Here is a 19,729-nt window from a genome sequence, read left to right as displayed (position 1 = left end):
GCCCCCCCCCGGACCGTTAATAGAACTCCCACTTACCACGGCCAGGATTTTGATTAGGATAACCGTTCTCGCGGGTAATCATAGGGTAACCCGACTCCGTGCCGATCCCGCGCGCCCATTATCGCAATTGATCCCTTGCTGGTTTCTTCCTTGGCCACCTTTGTTCAAATTCAAGGGTTATCAATAGACTCGCGGATCCTTTTACGTTCTACAGATACACTCCGCGACAAAACGATAAGACACCTCTAGATTTCTAATGTTTCTCAATACCAACGATGTGTACAAAGATTTTGTATATGTATAGATCAGTATAGAGTATCCTCTGTTTAGTAACATACGAAGTAACAGAGATGGGCATTATTTGGCGAAGAAAATATTTGAAATACTATTTAATATTTTAGATTTTATTTTGCTCTATCGGGTGATATAGTTCAATTTTCCGCTGGAACCTTATTTGTCGAGATAAATTCAAAAATATCCTCAAAAATTGGTGCAAAGTCGTGTTTCTCCGTCTTTAATGATTGTTTAAACATGTTTAAACATTCATAATGTATTAATATTGGATATCACTGTATTCGGGAAAGTCTACAGAATCTTTTGCTGCAACGAACAATTCAATATCTTTTATAATAACATCACAATATTTGTTTAAAGTTGAAAAATACGTTTTTTTTTTAAAGTCATGTTTGTCAAAAACTGTGCGTCTAGGAGAAAAATTAAGGGCAGATTCGGAATCAGCGCAAAAAACTCCATAAGAACCACCCAACAGTAATTGTGGAACAGGTGTTGGACAGTGTAATTAAATCACTATTCTTCTTCGCCATGTCTTATCGTTTTGACGCAACGGTTTTTCACGTAAACTGATATAACTCCCAAGACACAACGTAAATAATAGCAGTTACTTCGTATGTTACTAAACAGAGGATATGTACTCTATACAGATCTATATACAAAATCTTTGTACACATCATTGGCATTGAGAAACATTAGAAATCTAGAGGTGTCTTATCGTTTTGTCGCGGAGTGTATCTGATTGCGTTTTTTTTCAAACGTTAATTCGTTAAGAAGGATTGGATTATTAGCTAATGCGTAAATAATTGTTTTTTAATTATATCATTGGTCGCAATTGCGAAGGAAAAAGTAAAGGTCATAATTTTATATTTTTTATCTGTGCCTAGGGTTGCCAGACATGTTTTATCCAAATATAGAAGAAGTAGTGAAAACTGCAATTATGTATACAGGGTGTCCCAGAACAAGTGTCGTTCCTTGAAATGGGAGGTTCCTGAGACCATTCTAAGGGACATTTTCCTTTGCACCAATGTCAACTGCGGCTTTGTTTAGGAGTTATTAACGAAAAACACGGACCAATCAGAGCGCGCCCTGGGCCGCCGCGTCGTCACGATGCGATGTCACGGCGTACCGCGACACTCGCTTGCCGGCGCGGCTTGGCGCGCCGGACCAGGGCGCGCTCTGATTGGTCCGTGTTTTTCGTTAATAACTCCTAAACAAAGCCGCAGTTGACATTGGTGCAAAGGAAAATGTCTCTTAGAATGGTCTCAGGAACCTCCCGTTTCAAGGAACGACACTTGTTCTGGGACACCCTGTATATGAGATAGTCTCAAAATATAGGAGTCCGAGTAAAAGAGGTACACAGCACATTTTAAACTTTTTTATCTAAACAAAGATGATATTTTATTCAAATATGATGTAGGAAATCAAGTTCAAATATAAAAGACTCATATCAAATATAGAAGATCTGGCAACCCTATCTGTGCCTCTAATGAAAATGTCAAACACGTGTTTCGTAAATCTAAGCAAGTTGTATACATGTACGAAGTTTCATTGAAATCGGTCGACGCATAAAAAAGCTACGGGCATTGTAAGATGTAAAAATCTTTGAATTTAGAGTTTGCGAGCAGTTTATATTAATAGTTTCTACTTGTTTGTTTATTATAGAATCATGCACAAGAACCTGTCAACGATGGCTTACTTTGAGATACTCATATTTTTGTGTAAGTATCAGAATCATCCAATTTTTTTTCTCCCATTGCCTAGCCGAGTGTTCTTCATCGGGGAATTCTAGATCTTACGTAAATCGTAGGATTCACACGTCTGTTCCCGATCAGATCTCCAGGAACAATTAGTATATCTACGCACAAAATTTCTCCACGTATTCCCCGCATGTTCGGTAACTCTTTCGTCAAACGCTATTCGGAGAAAAGAAGACATTGTACATTCTATGGAAATAAGAACGTAACCCGTTTCCTAAAACTTCATTCTAATATGTATGTATACTATTCTGCTTTTCAGGTTCAGTGATTAGTTTCGTTCCCAGCTACTGCAAAACCGAGGTGACTATTACGTGATGGCTACTCATTTACATTTTCACGTTGCTATAAATAACCGTGGAAAGCGATAGAGAAATGTAATTAATCGACAAACGGAAGCACTCGTACGCATCTTACCGATGATCACCGATGAGCATAGATATCATTCAATTTATACCAGAGCACAAAATTTCTATAAAACGAGATATGCAGAATACGTAATTAGTAGACTGTGAATATTATGCATCAACGATCGAAATGAATGGAGGAAACGCAATTTCAAAACTTCATGCTACTTCTGTTTATTAAGAGTATTGAGAGACAAAGTAATTTTTTATTCAACTCCTTTTTATTATTAGTACAGAAAATTTTGATTTTATATAAAAATTCTCACTCTAATAATTAGTATTACAGTATTTTATCGATGAATGTGTCCCAAATGTCTGGCCGATAAGTGTTCCAGAACTATCCCCACTCCTGCGGGTTGTACCCCCTTGAGGGGCCATGAAGTTCGAGAGGCCTCGGTCGCCGAGAAGTATGTCATCATATGGCTCTGGTATATCGGTGAGACCACACCAATCCAAATGACAAACTTCTTTATTTTTCATTATTTATTGGTAGGACTTTGACCACCATATTCGTGGCATTTTTCTAATGCAAAATGATAGCAAATGTGATATAATTCCGATGAGATTTACTTGTGTAATGGACGATGAAAGTTTCGAACGGAAGGAGGAACAGCGTATGGGAAGTTATTTGACTCTCCGCGTCTCTTTCTTTCGCATACGCTGTCCTTCTTCGCGTCGAAAACCTTCATCGTTCATTACACAAGGAAATATAATTGGAATTATATCATATTTGGTATCGTTTTGCGTTATCTTGGTTATCGTTTTAGAAAAATGCCGCGAATATTTTGGTCAAAGTCCCATTAATAAGTAATGAAAAATGAAGATGTTTTGTTTTGGATTAGTTATGTTTACACTTCTCGGCGACCGACGCCTCTCGAGCCCTGCTGTCCTTCTCTACGTTCGGCAGAAGTCGAAGAATAGTATCCCTGGCGGATAATTGACCCTCGGTAGACCCGTGTTGGGGACAATTATCGATAAAATACTGTATTAATAATTTGTAATCGGGCTTGAAAGTTTTTTAAATTTCCTCTAAACATAGTTTAATTTTGCCTGTCCTTGCCCGGACGGGCGATCGGAGCGCTCTACGTCATCGAGTTCAGCACACTCGTTGCCCAGGCCATAATTGAACCGCTGAATACCGTTGAAATGACATCGTGTTTAGTGTGATTTTAATCAGAAAAACGCCATAAATAAGTTATAAAAAAAAATGAAAAATAAAGAAATTTTGACTCTGAGACGCCACTAAACATTTCTGTACCATTATTCAGTCAGAAAATAGCAACAAAAGGGCAAGTTTACCGAAATTCCTAACGGAGGTGGACCTGTCGAGCGTGGATGCATCGGCAGAGAGCAACGAATCGCTGAGGAGAATCGTAAAAAGACTGGCGCCGGAGAAGAATGGCGAGTACCAAGTTTACCAAGGTTCCTAATGCATCTCTTACTAACGCCGAAACAAACTATTAACCCTCCCCGTTCCGCCTCTAAAATACTTTCTTTCTCAGTCTTCTTCGGCAACCCGGATCTTCTCAAGGAATGGCTCAAAGGAGCGGGTATTATTATTAATATTGTACAAGCACTGGCATCGCTTTCTCTTTCCAGCTTCCTACCTAGTAGAATGAAGCGCATGCATCTAGTTAGCATTCTTTTGAAACTGATCGATGTGACAACTGATCCCCTTTGATCGGGAAATTGATATCGATCGATGGGAACCGGGGGAATAAGTGGAAACAACGAGAAAATCGAGTTCAACGAACTTGTTATTAGAGAACCTTCTATTACATTTACTGTTTACGATTTTTATTTCGCCGCATATACATAAATAACTAAACTGCGGATTTTATGCACGTATCGGAAGAATGATAACGCGAAACACGAAACAACAGAATGTACTTTTAAATAGTGAAACTTATTGAGGGCAGAAATACATTTTTATTGCACCCCGTATGTCGAAATGTCTATTTTGCATAAATAGCAAACAGCTTACAGTAATTTTTCGTCGATTTTTGTTTGAAACTATAATTCGACTAGAAATTTAACACGCGTTTGAAATTTGCATTGGAACTGTGTTGCCGACACTTACTTTTCTATTCCGTTGATTTTCTATAGAGGTTCTATGATTTCGTGTTGAGATAAATGGAGGCTTGGTAAGAGTTTATTGACCAAATCTATTGTTCCATTCTTCGATAGGCGTGACAGGACAGCCTGGTGTCGACTTTCCAGCTCTCACGACGATTCCCGCCACTTCGTTCAGCTGTCGCGGTCTGAAAGGTGGTTACTACGCGGATCTGGAGACAAATTGTCAAGTAAGTAATGAGCGGCTTAATATATCTTACTCAACGTAATTACCTTAATCAAATGCACGATTCACCGTTGCGCAATCACGATTCGTTGGCTCGCGCTGCATACAATCGGGCCTGGTCTTAAAGAATGGGATGAAATATTTCAAACGTTTCCGTATTAGCGAGGCATTCTCGTCTCAGGTATTATTTCCCACTGATTCAGAAAATTCGAATATCAAATGGTGTTTGCATTGTCCTGTCAGTCGAAAGAAACCATGCTCGAATCTTTACAATCTTTTCCGAAGATGCTAGAGGTCTGCAAAGCAAAGTCACGACAATTTTCGTTTCCAGGTTTTCCACATCTGCGACAACGGGCGGAAAATATCATTCCTCTGTCCCAACGGTACCATCTTCCAGCAGTCGCAGCTGATTTGCGATTGGTGGTTCAAGGTGGACTGCAGCAAGTCCGCGGAGCTGTACGAGCAAAGCAGTGAGCAGTTGCTCGAGGAGGAACGAAGACGAGCGGAGTCGAGGAAAGCGAAATTAGATTACCGGCAGTCGATCGAGGCTGGTGGTCAGCAAGACTACTTCGACGTTCAGAATCTGAGCTACGACGGGAAGCAGAACGGTAGGATAAAGACGTACGAGGAGCCGCCTCTGGAGAACCAGGTACAAGACCGGATCAAGACGTCCAGGTATTTCGACGGTGGTAATAATTTCAGCCAAGAGAACGGCCAAAGGGATGGCAACCAATTCTTCAGTAACAACGGCTTCCAAAACGGCCAGGTTCTCACCACGAAACCCCCGATAAATCAGTTCACCAGGAACACCGACGAAGGGAACGTGAACAAATACCAAACGACCAGTCAGGACTTCTACGGTACCCCTAAAAAAGCGCAGAATTACCACGTGACCAATCGAAACTCGAACAACCAGGAGAAGGGAGCGCTGAAGAGATTGAAGTTCAAAAGCCAGACGAGGAATAGTACCGCGTCGACGGTTTCTCAAAGAGTCACCCCGTCTTATACGGAGTCGACCACCTTCAGAGCCAGCAGCCCGAGTCCGATAAAAGAATCGCAACAGGTCGCGGAGAGCGCCGCTTTCGTTGGTAACCGCGGGAATCGGTTCGTCGACATCAACGGGAACTCGCATCAATATTATTACCAATCGTACAATCGCGAGACCACCGCTAGAAGCCCGGAATACGAATCCACCGCGGCAACAACCGAAAGAGACGACACGACTACGCAGAGGAACGACTTCTCGTACACGGACGCTACGTCGACTCCTTACTATGAGACAACGACGCCGTATTTCACGACCACCGTGTCGCCGCCTTGCAACGACGAAGCTACCACCGAAAGCGCGACCACTAACTTCCCACCGACGACGGAGTCTCTTCAGGTCGCCGACACTAGTTATGACTTTGGGGGCAACTTGAAGAACTCGGAGTTGAGAAGCGCCTTCTCCGATCCGAATTATTACAACAACGGTAATAACAGAAACGGAAACGAGGGTGCATACGGTCCCTCGACGACTCGGTCCCACACGATCACGGACGGCTACCGTCAAAACACCGTTACATCCAATCTTGACAGCCAGACGTTCCCTGCGAACAATTTTTCACCAGCTGCCACCACGTTCTCTCGCGGTAACAATTTCGGGCGAAGCACGGAAGGGCTGACAACACGCAACGCCTACGACAATCAATACAGCCGAGCGCCGAGCAAAAACCCGTCCACAGCTTCGCCAGGCTATCGACAAAACTTCATCGGCTCGAGCACTGAGAAACCGTACAGAACAACGCCAGCTTATCAACAAAACACCGTCACCGAAAAGGATTTGAGTCCTTACGACAGGAGCTTCACGTACAAGCAAGGAAAGGTGTTGTCCACTTTGGGTCCCTACGTGCCCTTCACGAGGAACTACGCTACCACTGTTACATCGACGCCAAAGCCCACGACGTACACTCCTACGATACCCACCCACACAGCGAAGACCCTGATACCCAAACTGAAATACCCCGCGCCAACCTCTTTGAGCAAACTGAAGTCGACTCGTTTCTCCGAGAGGGAACACGCGTTGAGCATGCTGCACTCGTTGAAGAACCTCGAGAACAATGTCCCCAGTCTCACCGAGCCACCTAAACCCAGCGAAAGGTTGACAGGCAGGTCCGGACCCCTCGCGCCGTCTCCTTTGCACTCGCTGGCTCTGTTCTTCACCACGACTACCGAGAATTCCGACTCCAACGAATCCACCGACTCCTCGGTAGGCTCAGAGTCCGGGGAAGACGCGGAGAAGATTGTTTCGAAGAAGAGTAACGGTACCACCGTCCAAGTGCCTCCTAGCCTCTTGACGAGACACACCATCGACTCCTACGCCGATTTGTTTAACCTGAACGATGCGTTCGAGAACAACGTGACCACCGAGGATCGTTTCGACAACGTCAGCGAGGATTACAACGAAAACTTGGAGCCGCAGGAGAGCGGAGGATCCTTGGACGATCTCAGGAAGTCGAACAGCACCAGGCTTCGGGAGATCGCGCAGGTCTTCACGCAAGCCTTGTCCGCGTATCTTCTCAATCCGGACAGCTTCAAGAGAGTGCTCACCGAGATCAGACCCACCGAGCCGCCGCAGACGACGCTGGACCCCGATCAATGGAAGACCACGACGGACTTCTCGCTGATGTCAGACTACACCGCATCTATCAGGGAAAAGGACGAGGTTCTCGCCTACTCCGACGACGGCAACGACATCAGACAAAAGCTGACCACCGTCTATCCGACTACCTTCGAACCGCCCACCACTGTCCCCGATAATGTCTACGATATCTTAAGCACACAGCCGAGCACCTACTATACCACTCCCAGGACGACCAGCCAAGAGACCTACGAACCGAGCACCAACTTCGTCACGAATGCTGGGACGAACGATTATTACGAAACCTCGCTGCCTCCAACGGAGACTACTATGCCCACGGAAATGAGCAGCCCGACGTACACGAGCAGCTCGAGCGGATTTTATAATCGGAACAACGAGGTTAACAATTATGTTTGCGCTGGTTGTACCAGCGAGGCTGGAAATCAAAATCGAGTCGGTGGTTTCCAAAATAATAGCGTTAGCATCGCCACCGAGCCGTACCGAGAGGCAAAGTCGCTTGCCACGACTCCCATAAGCGATAACTTCGTGGTTTCACCGACTCCTTCGCCGCCATCTCTGTTGTCGCACATGGTCACCCATTCCTGGAGCAAGAAGCCCACCAGCAGGAAACCGGAACAACAATTGACCCCTCCGTTCTACGAAAGTTACGCGGAGACGGTTCGAAAGGAGAACGAGAGGGCGGCTCTGAACCCTGAAAGTTACTCCAGCACACCTATGTCCGTCCAAAACGTCCGCGCAACGACTACCGGCTTCTCGACCAACAACTACGAGACTCCCCGCGATTATTCTTTCAGGTCTCACTTGGCGAAATCGGAGCAAGGGCTTCCTTTCCCCATGTCACGGACTAGCTACACGAAGTTCAGAACGTCGACGTCTAGGTCAACGACGGAGGCGACAACCCCGACAACCATCGTAGAGACCACGCCTTGCGCTCACACAGAATCTGATTCGTTCGAGACTACCGAGCCGAAGGAGAGTCCGAAAATCCTGAAGAACGATCATTGGACCTCTTCCCCGGCTGTTACTCAACTTTGGGAAACCACTGTATTCGTGGATCCTCAGCGCATCAATCACGGTCTAGAATCGGACGTGAGCACAACGGTGCCGTCGGTTAAAGACACGACTGGCAGCCAGGAAAGCGCTGAGTACAGTAACTTGTTCTTAGGAGATGAATCGGGTAGCACCGAAGAGTCTAGCAACGAGTCGGAACAGCCAGCTGCGCCGCAAAGGCTATCGAGAAACAAAGACGCCCCCACGAGCTTCTCTTTGCTTCCTACGACCTCCACCGTCGAGAACACGGTGACACCGAAGCCTCTGTTCACCACACGATCGAGTATCACCACTACGATAACATCCTCGATCACGTCCACCAATTCTCTGCCTCAAGACACCTTGGTAACTTCGTTGCTGCCGTTCACAGGCGTGCCGAACGCGAATACCACCGAGAACGAGATCGCTGAGAACCTGTTCGGCAAACTGAACGCTACCAGCAGCAACACTTTGATGAGGGTTATGAAGCAAGCAGATAACAACGAGACGGTCAGGCAGCTGGTGCTTCTGCTCGTTCGCCATTGCAAGGATCCCGTGAACAAGACCATGCAGAGGGAGAAGGAGGAACTGTTGAACGCGCTGCTGAAGCTACCGGTGAACGAGTTCGCCTCTGAAGAGTCTAGGAACATCGTGGCTGGGATTAACGAGTTGAGCGTGTCTCCTAGGGCCACTACCAGACCCAGAAGTGCCACCGTCAAATCTAGAGGTGCTACTGTCAGTCCTAGGAGCGCTACCGTCAGTCCTAGGAGCGTCACCACCAGCCCGATGGTCACCGAACCTATTGTCACCACCTACCGAAGCAGAAAGAGCCGGAAATTCAGGACAACCACCGAGAACTCGGCGAATCTGGTTAGTCGATCGGAGAAGCTGCCGACCTCGGAAGCCATTAATTCACTGCAGGAGGACCAGACCTCCGCGTCCGACGGAAGGGCGCTGGAACTTCTCAGATCCCTTTACACGATAGCCACGAAATGGGGGTGAGAGCATGCAGGCTGAGCAGGAAATTTGGGGAACGGTTCGTATCGACGAGATCCGCAAATGCATCGACACGACTCGACGGAAACCATTTCTCGATATGTTTTCGGACGGATCTGAATACATTATTTAAATACGCCTCTCTCGAAAATAATTACTTCATTCGTACGCAAGGAATTTGAGAAATATTTTACTGTTCACATCTTCCGATGGAATTATTTATACGACGGTATGATCATTGATCAAAATGTTTATTTATTCAAAGTGTACATAAAAATATATTTTCGCCTAATTTATTTTGTTCCGAGGTGGAACGATTCATGTTTTACTTGTTGTTTTTGGTATACAGATGGTAAGAAAGTATTGGAAATAATTCGGTGTTTAGTAACTTTTGTTCAGGTTTGATCCAACGTGATTCGATCGTCAATGTGAACGCTTCCTCGATCAATTTCCTCACGCTTTTTTACACAAATGTCTGACATGGTGCATACGTTACCGTATGTGTGATTAATCCGATAATAATACGTATTTATTGGTACATGTACATTCTTTAAATTATTTGGAGTTTACTGTTTAAAATTCTCGTGACCTTTAATCGATCTACTGAGAAAATTTGAAGACGCGATGTTGAGAGGTTCATATGGGTGTTGGTTACGTATTATTCATATAGTGAGTAATAAAAATATAGAAAACAACGAGTGGATCGAAGCAGAACCACATACAAATCAGTATCAAATATTGGGAATTGTTAAGATATATGGATGTTTACTATTAATATTTTATCCGCGGATAATGTGTCAAAGTAAAAAAAATTGAATGTTAGAATTTCTTCATTTAATTCTTCTGGCTTTCACGTCTTTCCCTAATGGATAATCCAGCATTCAATATTCTTTTATGGACCTTATTAATCATATTACTGTTTTCGTGTAGTAGATCTTCAATTGCTATCATCGAATAATTTGATTACTCGCTGCAGTTGTACCGATGGAACTAGTAATCTCTCAAATACATAAGCACGCAATTTTGGAATTTAGGTTTATCGAGTTGGGGCCGTAGCGAGCTGGTGAACGATTCCGGATTGATTTCATGCTTCTCAATTAATTTTGAACGCAAATTACGATGCATCAAACAATAACATTGATCGAATTCAACTGAAATGAACAGTATGAATATAAACTTACGAAAGTGTTTCGTTCAAAGCAGATCCGTAGTTAAAAATATATTAAGAAACGTTCTCTTTTTTTCGGAGCGGACGCGTGAAAAATGAAATTTTGAGAATTCGTTCGTCCCAGATCGTCTATGCTTGCAACTGCACCTGATCGCAACAGTATTACCTTGCATTACGTACAAATATGCTGTATTATAATCGTTGTACATGTCCTCTGTTGAATAAATAAGGATTTCCGATGTGTAGAATTAATAATATCTGCCTCCACGTAGCGCGTGTACCGACGCGTCTGTGTACAAACGGTCTGCGGTCTGCGACTACTTCACCTAGTGAAAGAACCAAGAGAAAACTTGACGGCTGACGGAAAGCAACTTGGATTACTTGAGATTGCTATAAATTTTGGTGTTGGTTGTTCCTTTACGTTCGGGTATTTACAATTACTATACAGGGTCCATAATAGATTCGAAGAGAATCTCGAAATTCCTCCATTATACGAGAACGAACAACGTTACTGCTCTTTCCAAGTGTATTTTATTGAAGACTAACGTTAATCTCTTGGAGTCACGCTGTTTAGAAAATTACCGTCTTGCGTAACCATTGTATCTCAGTCCCGTACAATTAATCACTTAGACAAATGACACAACAACGACAATTGGTGTTATGAACATTGTTTCTGATACTATTATAAAGATCATGTTACTCGTTCTCTTATGATGGAGGCATTTCGAAACTTGTTAAACTTACTGATATACCGATCGTTCTGTAAGTAGTGTCATTCCTCTTCTTCCTTGGAATGTTCCAAGATAGCGGCTATTCTTTTCAGAGACAGATTTGTGTAACAAATCGATAATTAAAGGGGGAGACTCGTTTTTCCAGAATTGCAAGTTTAGTTTGCATTATCGAGAAATGAGAAGGCACCCTGCAATCATGGAAAAACGAGTCTTAACCGTAGAATGACAAGAAACGGTGTCGCCAATAACTCTATAAAATATGATTTTTATCTGGAGACGAAGATTCAATGGCACTAACTATGGAATGACCCAATACGTTTCTCGTTCTAAGAGCACGTACGAGCTGTCGAGGAGAAAAAGAGTATTAATAATAATAGAAAGACTATTGGCTTTACGGTGTGTTCCATTTATTACATACTTAATTTTATCGTAGAAATGCATTTAATTGTACTTCGCTTGAACAAAGTATACTATACGAATCGATGCTTAACTATAGATCGCCGTCCATTACATAAACACGATGGACATCGTCGACTTTATGTAAAATACATTTGTACAGAATGTGAATAAATAAAAAAGGGTTTTGTTAATGTTTACGGATGTCGTTCATTGATTCGCAATGAGAGGGCGATCGAGCACCCACGTGGTGCTCGGATCGTGGAATGATCGTGACCGAAATGAATTGCGGTGTTAAGCTATGTCCACGCTGAAACAACAACAAGCAACTTTTAGTCGCCCGATGTTGTTTTAGTGTGGACGTTCACTCTTGAACACTATCGTGTTAGCGTCATCGGCATTATATCTGCTACTCTAACTTCGTTTGTCAACTAATGCAAACTCATCGGAAATTATTTCCGAAGGACTAAAGAAATATCAAAATAATATACTATTCAAAATTCACAATATTTCGAACGAATCAATATTATTTTCATTTTCAAATAACAGTATTGAAACTTGTTATTTCTCTCGTTTTCATATCAAATATGATTTTTCTAATTGGCCCCGCTTTTTTGTTAATAAGTTTACGAGACTTTTCTCGCAACTTCTATTTCTAACTTGAGTGTGAGGGCCCCAACATTTTTACCGCTTGGGGCCTCCGCTTGACTTGAGCCGCCACTGGTTTGCCCAGGTCTGTGTCGAAAGTACCAAAAATTTCGCAGCAGTTTGAATCGATCGCACTCGCGTCGATTTTCTTTCACTCTTCTGGTCCAGGAGCACTCTTTATCGTCAGAGTAAAAGATAAACTTAATTTGTCTTTGTTCGTCGTAGCTGGAGGTGTCCATACGTGCTCTTCGATCCAGTCTAAGAACGAATGCACCGAAATGTAAACACCTGGTATCGAACTGCCGCAGGATTGACCGAAAGCTGTGATTCCGAGGACTCTGTCCCCGTCCTCTGAGATCATTAATAGAGGACCCCCGCTATCACCTTGACAGGCGTCCGATCTTCTGCTAACGTTCCTGTCGATCGCGCAAATGATGGTGTCGTCAAGACCGCGAGGCAGCTGACGCAATCCATTGTACAATTTGCCGCATTCTTCTTTGTCCACGAGACTGTAAATGAGAAGAAATTAGGAGAAATGTGTTTAATTTATTCTCAAATTAAGCGCCAAGCCTGTCTTGTCTTTCTTTCCGTTTAGCCCGCGATATCCGATTTCACCGAATTTAATGAAACTCATTAAAATTTTCTTTGCAAAGTATTATTTATGACCCCGAAATCTATCAATAGAATGCAATCTTTTTAATTTTATATTGTCTGTCGACATACACTAACGCCGCCTGCACGAAAACTAGACTGACATGGCAAGGGTGACTCGGAGTAAAGATGGCGAAATCGCACCTGAGGTTAGGCGTCCTCATCAACTTATTAGATCGATCCTGTTCGTAACTCGTCGCACCCCACCCGAGCACGATTAAAGAGGTTTTTGGTGTGATCGTTATACTTTCCAAAGGTTTAGTTTGAAGGCAGATAGGCCTAACCGTGCCCGTCATATTCACTTTTCTTTTTAGTTTCAGAATGGCCACGTCGTAATAGTTTATACTGATTTTATACTCCGGATGGTACATTATGTCGCTGATCGGAATGCGTTGCACACTTTCATCGATGCTGGTTACGTCCTCGTGGCCTAATCTTACCTGCAACAGTGCAAGAAAAATAAATACTTCTCTCTCATGAACCCACTCTGTATATGACAATACAAAATATGTATCGGAGAAAAGTATAGATATCGTGAAATTGTGTCGCTTACCTCGATCGGAACATTCTTATTTATGTTGTGCACACAATGCGCCGCTGTCAACACGTGTTCAGTGCTTATCAAACTACCCCCACAGCCATATCTAATTGGCTGTCCATCTTCGGCAGAGTTGTCGTTTACATATCCTAGAGCAACCACGTATGGGAACTCGCCAGCTTTCGCCTCGATACCATCGAATATATGGTATGCCAAATTGTTGTCGTATTCGCTGCATGCTGGAAATAATATTGAAATAAACAATTTATATATAATTGACCAGCCCTCGAAATAAACAAACTTTCGTTTTTTACTAGAATTCAACAGAATATCTGTTCCTGCGGAATTTTTACAAAAAAGATTCTCGTGGAATTTTTTGGAAGCGTTTATTTAAAAAGACCCTATAAAATTATCATGTACATGCAACTTTGTTTTACAGGCACACAAGTCTGTTAATATAATCGTTACAGTTCCATTACAACATTTTTTCCGAATCTACAATGAACCGACATAAGATAATATTTTTATACTGCGGTAGCAAAAGTCAGAAATAAACCGCGATGACGCTTGTTTTGAATGTTGCATTTAAAATTTAAATGCCTGACCTTTCTTGAGAATCTTTCTGCAGATGAAATAAAACATGCACGCGTTTCGGTTGTTATCAATGCGACATCTACAAGGTCCACGAATTAAATTACGAAAAAATGAATTACTATTGATGTTCTCTTTTTAGTGAGCTTTGAATAGACTACAAACTTTTGTAATCACTTTGTCAAAAATTTTATTCTTTCGTGGCTCGTAAAAGTGATTAAAATTCCGGTGCAACGTCCAGTGCTTCTCAGTTAGTCCACAGAAATGTAAATATGCAATGCCCGATGAACGATTACGAACTGTTCACACTGTACGCAGAATATGTACACACAGAATAACTGTTTTCTGTTTGGATATGGTGACTCATTGATGCAAGTGTCCTCACGCCACATAATCGACGCAATTATGTCATAATTGACAGTGTACTTTCACATAAGCAGCACACATCGATTTAACTCGCGTCACAAAAACACGTGGATATACATATGTAATACATATCAATAGAAGAAATGGAGAAACATTGACATACAACACTTCTGCTATTTTATCACATTTGACTTGAACGGTAAATGATAATAAATCTTTTATATTATTTGCACAATAACAACGACAGAGTATTTAGAATAATTCATTATTTTGAACGACTATTTGTGATCTTATTTAAAATCTGTCGAACCCTGATGCAATCGTATCCCTCTTCTAAATAATTGATACTTTACACGAGTTTCGCATAATTTGCCTATGGAAATGTGAGCAAACGTGAACACCCATATTCCAATGATAACGTACCAGCTTCGGCAGGTCTCTGGGAGATCTTGTCCGTGAAGTTAGCCTTGCTGGGACAACAAACGATCTCGATGAAACCAACGAACCCGCATCTTCCCGTGGCATGCCAGTTTCTTCTGCCTTCTATCACTTCTTTCAATTTCTGCGGGCAATCTGGTAGCTTCTTGCACACACCTGGACCACCATCTTCCAATTTACACGCGCTGCCTTCTACAAAATACAGAAACAAGTGTCGACAGCACTTCTACACCTAGGACGAGTCGAAAATACTGAACACTAGAGGGGAAGGTTCGAGTGCACCGAGCTGGCAAAGATTATTCGAATAATACGTAGATAAAAATTTTATTCGGAGCTTCGAATAAAAAAGTTGTCTATTATTCGTCGAATAAATTCTCGACGAATAAAATTATTTAAATAACCAGTCGAATACGAGATACTGTTTTATTCTAACCTTCGAATAAAACCTTATTCGAATCGAATTGAAATAATTTTTTATCGAAATAATGCCGAACTTTGGAGCGCACCAGCACCGGTCGAGAAGAAGATGATTCCGTTCATCCAGAGAGAAGAGGATCGCAGTCGCGAATCTCGCAACAACCTGAATTTTACCTTCCAGGTCCTCGTCGAGACCGATCGTCAGTGAAACGATCAACAATTGAGCTAGCACGATCAGAAGAATATTGTTGCGCATCTCGATGAGCGATGGCAACGGCGAGCAATGGACGCGAACGATGAAGCCGGTCCCCGATAAAGCAATCCGCGTGCCGTGTAGAACAAGACTAAACTGATCGTTGGAGGCATCGACGAAGTGACGCGGTGAATCAGAGGGAAAGAGACTCGCAGGAAGATTCACGCTTCGGTCTTCCTGTCGATGAAGAGAAACACGTTAGAGGCGACGCGACGCAAAACTCGTTGCCACAACACTCATTTAGTCGAGATTTCCGCGTGGCGGGAACCGGATCTGAAAAGCCTTCCCTCGGTAATTTTTAGGCAGACGTCGTTGCATCGAGAGTATCGCCGATGACTGGATCAGTCGAAGGTGGACTGTTCCCTGATCATGATTCATAGTTTGGTAAACTTGCCGAAACGTCTAAGAGTGAGGCAAACCGATGAATTTTGTGTCAAAGTCCAAGAACTTTCGATAGAAATCAGATGGAGCGATGATTTTTTTTAAATTAATGCCACAATTAATAAAAATACATTGTTGATAATACAATTGAACGATTCTGAAGATAATAGCTCGTGTTCATACATATTTATGAAAACAGTAATCTACGTTCTCGTTTTCGCAAATAATCTCACAAGGGAAGGACCCCAAGCGTCCGACTTCGATTTTGATAATTTTTTGTGAGATCATGGTAGGTATATGGATCCCTAATTATGTATGTATTATAAAATATTAGGCGTAGTTACTCAATAGTTTTATAGATATAAACAATTAAAGTTTCATACCTTGAAATACCTTTGCGTGATTCACAGGAATTAAAAGGAAAAAGAATGAAAAGGAAAATTGCAAAAGCATACATGATTAGGGATCCATATACCATCATCTCACAAAAAATTATCAAAATCGAAGTCGGACAGTTGGGTTCAGAGTAGGGCAATAATCAACTAATATTTAAAAATGACTAATAGTCTTTTGGAATGTTACTCATAGCAAAATAGTCATTAGTCAAAACTTTTTGATTAGTTAGTGATAACTAATTAATAATATTAATGTATGTTAATCGCACAATAGTGACTGATGACTAAAGATTGATGACTGATCATTAGACTGCGGATTTTATGTATTTATTACAAAAATGGGTAAGTGCAATTTAAACAAGATTAGAGGCGAAGTGAATCTAGAAACACCACTGTATTATTTTCAACTCACTAAAATGATTAAAGAAGGAAAGAATTTTTTCCCTGGCCTGTGTTTTTTAAAATTGATGTAGAAAATGTTTATTTTGCATAAACATCCGCAATCTACTGCTCATCAACTACTAATTCATAAATAAGCAATAGCTAACGATAACTTAAGAGCTGTGACTAACTATTTGCCATTTAGTTATCGCTAACTAATCAAAAAGTTTTGACTAATGACTATTTTGCTATGACTAATATTCAAAAAGACTATTAATCATTTTTAAATATTAGCTTTTTAAATATTATAAGCTTTTTGCTTATTGCCCTACTCTGCTTGGGGTCCTTCCCTTGTCAGTTCTTTAACGTACTTCAAGTATGCAAATATTAGTAAATATTAAGAAGTATTTAATATGTTTATAGATTCAAAATGGAATGAATACTATTTTATGCTAACTTTCTTACCGAACATCATATGTAGCTGTAAATTTACGTCTACATTTACTGTGTTCCAGGAAAAATGACCGTCGTTTAAAGCGAAATGGAAAAAGTTGTTTAAAAATTCGATGTTATTGAATTGTTATTCAAAGTGGGATAGCAAGCTTGAAAAGCTCTGTTGTCCTGAATTGGTAGCGGCGGCACCGCGATTGAGATTCATTACTACAGTCTTAAGGTGAAATGTCATGGTGGCCGGTAATCGACATTAATTCGATGGTGGTCATGCTATTAATTAGAATAATTGACGCACTAATCTCAGATCACGTAGCAGTTGATCTCGGATGAAGATCTTGCACAATGCAGGCTTAGTGAAAATTACAAGGCTCTGAGAATAGCATCTCGACGCAAACAACAAACGAAATATTGTTCCGCAGGTTTGCAATCAATCGATTTGACGCGACACCTTGCGTAATGAAACGAGTAATAACAATCCAATCGACAACGCGCGCGAGACAAGCAAATTCTTATAACAGATACCGTATTGTTCATGAAACAAAGTTATTTCTTCTGGTTTCGTTGATTGCCAAGCGGAAAACAAAATTTCAAATGTATAACCACGAACGAATTAGGATCTCCCTACAACGTCGTAGAAAATATTTATCGCAGGGTGGCGCAAGATTGACATGCCTATATCTTGTAAGCTCACAATGTTTTTTCATCTTTTTTGTCTATTCTATCCGTTCCAGAATGTGTATACAGTTACGAAATGAAAATATATATTTTTGGTCACGGAATGGTCGATCGTGTCATAAATTATTGTAGTAAAAGAAGACGCTGCATGCCACGCCTCGTGACTATAAAAATGCTATTATTTAAAAAATTACACATTCCTCAAATAGACGTGTCAATCTTGCGACGCCTTGCACGTTTATGCCAGTAATAAATACCGAAGTAGAAATGCTTGACAATGTAGAACAGCGACTCAACATTTTAATATTAATACGAGGTTATTTATACAACGATCGGTGTATTCCGAGTCCCGTAGCTAACGTTGAAGGAATCTGTACTTTCATCCGTTTTCAAGGTTCGCCGTCGCCGTTTTAACAAGTCAATAAAATGCCTGCACCCCGAAGTCGCTTCGATCAATCGTCGAAAACGTTCAACCTCTCCAATTCCGTGTTGAAGAAGGCGTAACTGTAAAATGGAAAAACTGCAAGACTAGCCGCGCGGAGTAGGAAGTCGGGTCATCGTCGGATGACCGTGAACGATAAGTATAATACTTTTCTGACAAAAGCTCCAGGTACGCGTCGAAGCGGTTTCAACAGATTCCAAGTTCGTTCACAAGTTCCTTTTGCGATCCGCGGGGAAGGGAAACATGTTTCACTTAGACGATCAGCGATACTCACCCGTAGTTTTCTAAGGAACTGTATATTTGCGTTACTGGATGCTTCATCGTCCGAGCTTCCTAGTACAAAGGATCGTGATCAAATCAATTCGTAGAACGAGACGTTATGCTGATCTTCATCAGAACTCGACATTATGTTCTTCGAGTAACGCTGAACCGGATTGAACTGTTTCTCATGTGCGTATCCTTCGAATTCGATCGTGTACAGTGACTCGAACTAATATTCGGACGCTCTAAAAAAAAACGGTAACTTTTTTAATATTGTACTATACGATTTAAACTTTTTTCTTCTTAAAATCGTGAAAATCTGCAATTTTTACCATCTTTAAACGTTTGTAGCTCATTGCAACGTCGACCGATTTTGACGAAATTTTCAGAATATGTCAAAACGTATTTTTTAAAGTTTCGATGCAGGCCCACATAAAAAAGTTGTAAGATGCAACTTTTAGAATTTAAAAAAAAAATATCTTTTCACATCCTGTAGTAAACTCGTGTGAAATAAATATGTACAGTGACTCGAATTAATATTCGGACGCTCCAAGAAAGACGATACCTTTTTTAATATTGTACTATACGATTTCAACCTTTTTCTTCTTAAAATTGTGAAAATCTGCAGTATTTACCATCGTTAAACGTTTGTAGCCCATTGCAACGTCGACCAATTTTGACGAAATTTTCAAAATATTGCAAATCGTATTTTTTAAATTTCCGATGCAGGCCCACATAAAAAAGTTGCAAAATGCAACTTTTAGTATTTTGTAGTAAACTAATTGCTCTAGCTTCCCAAAAAAGTTCAAATCGTGTAGTAAAATTTATTTAAAAAGTCATCGTCTTTTTTAGAGCGTCCGAATATTAATAGAAAAGTTGTAAGATGCAACTTTTAGTAGTTTGTAGTCAACTAATTGCTCTAGCTTCCCAAAAAAGTTCAAATGATATAGCAAAATTTATTTAAAAAGTCATCGTCTTTTTTAGAGCGTCCGAATATTAATTCGAGTCACTGTAGATTAATTTGAACCTTTTAACGGAGGACGGAGGGTATGACGAGTTAACTCATCACTCGTGTTACCTGTCACCCGTCAATTTTTCAGTTTCCTCTGGATCTTAAGTGAATG

The 19,729-nt window shown here is 41.4% G+C and overlaps 2 protein-coding genes across 6 annotated transcripts in view; one reads left to right on the top strand and one right to left on the bottom strand.

Moving 5' to 3' along the window:
- Positions 1-11,912, top strand: part of Thw (chitin-binding domain protein thawb) — a 37,190-nt gene extending 25,278 nt beyond the window's left edge. For 3 of the 5 annotated variants that reach the window (XM_076424382.1, XM_076424378.1, XM_076424379.1), the window contains exons 2-7: positions 1,957-2,012; positions 2,311-2,351; positions 3,724-3,877; positions 3,958-4,005; positions 4,643-4,758; positions 5,086-11,912. In XM_076424382.1, the coding sequence (XP_076280497.1) occupies positions 1,961-2,012; positions 2,311-2,351; positions 3,724-3,877; positions 3,958-4,005; positions 4,643-4,758; positions 5,086-9,426 (4,752 nt within the window). In that variant the 5' untranslated portion in view covers positions 1,957-1,960 and the 3' untranslated portion in view covers positions 9,427-11,912. The remainder of the gene's footprint in view (positions 1-1,956; positions 2,013-2,310; positions 2,352-3,723; positions 3,878-3,957; positions 4,006-4,642; positions 4,759-5,085) is intronic. The other 2 variants (XM_076424381.1, XM_076424380.1) reach the window with 2 other exon arrangements.
- LOC143209109 (serine protease persephone) lies at positions 11,725-15,829 on the bottom strand. The gene is made up of 5 exons (XM_076424392.1): positions 15,539-15,829; positions 14,933-15,139; positions 13,568-13,791; positions 13,159-13,454; positions 11,725-12,872 (listed from the first exon to the last, which is right to left on the bottom strand). The coding sequence occupies exons 1-5, from the start codon at positions 15,618-15,620 to the stop codon at positions 12,515-12,517; spliced, it is 1,167 nt and encodes a 388-aa protein (XP_076280507.1). The 5' UTR covers positions 15,621-15,829; the 3' UTR covers positions 11,725-12,514.
- Between the last annotated feature and the right edge of the window lie 3,900 nt (positions 15,830-19,729).

Source organism: Lasioglossum baleicum, chromosome 5, assembly GCF_051020765.1.
Source record: "Lasioglossum baleicum chromosome 5, iyLasBale1, whole genome shotgun sequence".
NCBI classification, from domain to species: Eukaryota; Metazoa; Arthropoda; class Insecta; order Hymenoptera; family Halictidae; genus Lasioglossum; species Lasioglossum baleicum.
The sequence above is the reverse complement of the archived record's forward strand: the minus strand, read 5'-3'. Positions and strand labels throughout refer to the sequence as shown.